The following is a 4,227-nucleotide window of genomic DNA, read 5'->3' as shown; positions in this document are numbered from 1 at the left end:
GAAACAAATACATTCAAGAAATATTTGATGAATTAAAGGAATGAGATGAAGATATCTGGAGAAAACGACTCATCTATCCTCATTCGATCCAACATTCTTTCTGCACACATTGTGTCAGGCAAGATGCTCAGTATCAGACACAGAATATAGGAAAGTACAAGTAACCAGCTGGGTGTGGCCACTCATGCCTATAATTGCAGCACTTTGGGAGGCCAAGGCTGGGGAGGACTGCTTGAGGCCAAGAGTTTGAGACCAGCATGGACAACAAAGCAAGACCCTCATTCTCTACAAAAAATAATTTTAAAAAGTTTTTTAAAAGAAAGTACAAGAAGAAAGTACACGTAACCTTTCACAAGTTACAATGTTTTATTGTACTTGTAAATAAACATATTGTACTTGTAAAATGCCTGTAGTCACAAGAAGCCTGTTTTCCCTTATAATGAAAAGTTGGTTAAAACTGGATTCACCAAATCTCACAGAAGAAAAAAGTACACACACTGAACTTTTTTAAAGTTTTTTATTTTGATTCTGATGGCTGGACAAGGTATGTACATTCTAAAACATCTTCTTAATCCCTAAACAAGTGAAATTCTACTTACTTATACATAAAAAGACAAGGAGAAAAGGTCATGATTGTCTAACAGGGAACATGAATCCCCAAATAAATTATCTTACAAAAATATCATACTTGCTTTTCTACTTTTCACTACTGGTAAAAATGAAAAAAATAATTCACATTAAAATAAAATCTGTAGCGGCTGGCATAGCAAGACAATTATTTTTACATTTAAAGTCCTTCAAATAAATATTTTACACACAAATTTAAGTTTTCAAAAAAATAGGTTAAGTATTTATCCTATATTTTTTTTGGTCTGCTAAGAGACCACTTATCAAACTGACATTAAACTGGACTGCAGCTCATACTCTGCAAAGAGTAAAATGCCCATCACAGGCAGGTTGGATACACACATGTGCATATTACATACATATGAAATGGCTAACACTGCTGTGCATACTACTTCCATAAGTAGTTTTACCCTGTAAAAATACTGTAGCCTATACTGAGTCAAATTGCAATGAAAGAACAAAAGGTACTACTTGCCTATTATAGACACTTAGTCAAGCATTTAAAAAAATACAAAAATTGGCCTGGTGCAGTGGCTCAGCCTATAATTCTAGCACTTTGGGAGGCCGAGGCGGGTGGATCACCTGAGGTCAAGAGTTCGAAACCAACCTGGCCAACATGGTGAAACCCCGTTTCTACTAAAAATACAAAAATTAGCCAGGCATGGTGGCAGATGCCTGTAATCCCAGCTGCTCAGGAGGCTGAGGCAGGAGGATCGCTTGACCCCAGGAGACAGAGGTTGCAGTGAGCTGAGATCACACTACTGCACTCCAGCCTGGGCGACAAGAGCGAGGCTCCGTCTCAAAAAAAAAGAAAACATTATAATGTTTTGGGGACTTAAAGATTATTGAAGATGGGATAAAAGTCCACACTGCTTACAAATACCCGAACATGGAAAGCACAGTCAACACATTCATGTGGACAGCACATGAACGGATGTATTAATACATTACACAGCTGCTTCTATCTGATCTATTCCTCTTGTTTTATTCTAAAGAGTTACATGGACTTGGATCCTTTATGATGATTTAAAAAATAATATTACATTAAGTTTTCCTGGTCTAATAACCACTTTAAGAAGTAGAGTGGAAGGGTATAGAACTTTCTATATTTTCTCATACTTGTAAAACCAATTTGATTTTTACTGTGATGTGATATTTAACAGTATGCTAAGAATAAAAATGACTGAATTACATGATTTTGTCCACAACATTCAAGTCTCTTTTTGCTAAAATATTACAAAATGAATCCAGTAAACACCTTCCATTTCCAATGGCCTAAGTTAGAGATGAATTCAACTTTTTTTTTTTTTTTTTTAAAGCAATTAGAACTATGCTGGGCTGAGGACAGCTAATGTTAAACCCTGAAAACAAAAACCAAGCACCCAAACATCTAAAACACTAACACTTTCCATCCAGGATAGAAAAATGAGCATCCAAAGTAAAGAGAACCACATGACTGATCAAGTAACCAATCAAAAACCACTTCTCTGTTATTTGAACTTATAGTTACTCGAAGCTTGAAGTGTCCACCTTCATTATTATTGGAGGTTCCTAGAGTCACGGCTTCAATGTCAAATGTGACAGTGGACCCAGAAGTAACTGCGGGTAACTGATTCGTCATTTCTTTTCCATTGACAAAAACTGCACCTAAAATGTTAAGGTAGAGTCATTTACGTGTGAGCAATAACTAAGAGATCTGAAATAGTTTCTAGATTACTGGTAACATAGCTCATTTCCTAATTCAGAATAAAAAAATCTGGAATGCCAACTAGACATAGATTTTAGAGTTCTGTCCAGGGCTCTACTATTCCAGCAGACTATGAGTTGCCCATATCAATGTCATGAAAAGAAACTTGACAGTGTTACAAAATTACCTCCTGTGAAATAGAAAGACTGTTTCTTATGGAATAAATAAGAAAGAATCTTGTTCTACCAAATTCTTGACTCACCAACTTTTTTTTTTTTTCTGGAGGTAGAGTTTCACTCTTGTTGCCCAGGCTGGAGTGCAGTGGCATGATCTGGACTCACTGCAACCTCCACCTCCTGGGTTTAAGCAAATTCTCCTGCCTGAGCCTCTGGGATTACAGGTATTGGCCACCAGGCCCAGCTAATTTTTGTATTTTTAGTAGAGATGGGGTTTCACCATGTTGGCCAGAATGGTCTCGATCTCTTGACCTCGTGATCCACCCACCTCAGCCTCCCAAAGTGCTAGGATTAAAGGCGTGAGCCACCGTGCCCAGCCAACAACACAAAATATTAACATGTCTTGCCAGTGAATTTTTTTTTTCTTTCTTTTTTTGAGATGGAGTCTCACACTGTCGCCTAGGTTGGTGTGCAGTGGCACGATCTCGGCTCGCTGAAATCTCTGCCTCCTGGGTTCAAGCGATTCTCCTGCCTCAGCCTCCCAAGTAGCTAAGATTACAGGCTCACACCACCACACCCAGCTAATTTTTTGTATTTTTAGTAGAGACAGGGTTTCACTATGTTGGTCGGGCTGGTCTCGAATTCCTGACCTCGTGATTCGTCAGCCTCAGCCTCCCAAAGTGCTGGGACTAGAGGCGTGAGCCACCATGTCCGGCCTCTGGCAGGTGATTTTTAAAGAGCACTAGGGATGTAGACTGAATGATTTATTGTTTGTAAAGAGTTTAGAACAATGCCTGGTACATAGCAGTCATATAAATTATGTCATTAAGACCAAAACTTTCAGCCAGCCACGGTGGCTCACACCTGTAATCCCAACACTTTGGGAGGCCAAGGTGGGAGGATTGTTGGAAATCAGGAGTCAAGACCCACCTGGGCAACAACTTCTCTTTACAAAAGTAAAAATAAAAAAAATTAGCCAGGCATGGTGGCATGCACCTGTAGTCCCGGGTACTCAGGAGGCTGAGGAGGGAGGATGGCTTGGGCCCAAGAATTTGAGGCTGCAGCAAGCTATGATCATGCCACTGTACTCCAGCCTGGGTGATGGAGTGAGACTTCAAAATAAAAAAAAATAAAGCCGGGCGCGGTGGCTCAAGCCTGTAATCCCAGCACTTTGGGAGGCCAAGACGGGCGGATCACGAGGTCAGGAGATTGAGACCATCCTGGCCAAAACAGTGAAACCCCATCTCTACTAAAAAAATACAAAACCGCCGGGCGCGGTGGCTCACGCCTGTAATCCCAGCACTTTGGGAGGCCGAGGCGGGCGGATCACAAGGTCAGGAGATCGAGACCACCATGAAACCCCGTCTCTACTAAAAATACAAAAAATTAGCCGGGCGCGGTGGCGGGCACCTGTAGTCCCAGCTACTAGGGAGGCTGAGGCAGGAGAATGGCATGAACCCAGGAGGCGGAGCTTGCAGTGAGCCGAGATCGCGCCACTGCACTCCAGCCTGGTGGACAGAGTGAGACTCCGTCTCAAAAAAAAAATAAAATAAAATAAAAAATAAAAAATACAAAACCTAGCCAGGCGAGGTGGCGGGCGCCTGTAGTCCCAGCTACTCGGGAGGCTGAGGCAGGAGAATGGCATGAATCCAGGAGGTGGAGCTTGCAGTGAGCTGAGATCTGGCCACTGCAGTGCAGCCTGGGCGACAGAGCGAGACTCTGTCTCAAAAAAAAAAA

The 4,227-nt window shown here is 41.4% G+C and overlaps 1 protein-coding gene across 1 annotated transcript in view; it reads right to left on the bottom strand.

The window, feature by feature from the left end:
• Positions 1-498: 498 nt before the first annotated feature.
• The window catches only part of CRLF3 (cytokine receptor like factor 3), a 57,040-nt gene continuing 53,311 nt past the window's right edge, over positions 499-4,227 (bottom strand). Inside the window, exon 8 of the mRNA XM_017890863.1 lies at positions 499-2,274. Within this exon, the coding sequence (XP_017746352.1) occupies positions 2,018-2,274 (257 nt within the window). The 3' untranslated portion in view covers positions 499-2,017. The remainder of the gene's footprint in view (positions 2,275-4,227) is intronic.

The sequence above is a fragment of the Rhinopithecus bieti genome, unplaced genomic scaffold (genome assembly GCF_001698545.2).
Source record: "Rhinopithecus bieti isolate Rb0 unplaced genomic scaffold, ASM169854v2 scaffold_19652, whole genome shotgun sequence".
NCBI classification, from domain to species: Eukaryota; Metazoa; Chordata; class Mammalia; order Primates; family Cercopithecidae; genus Rhinopithecus; species Rhinopithecus bieti.
This window is presented reverse-complemented; position numbering and strand designations above follow the sequence as displayed.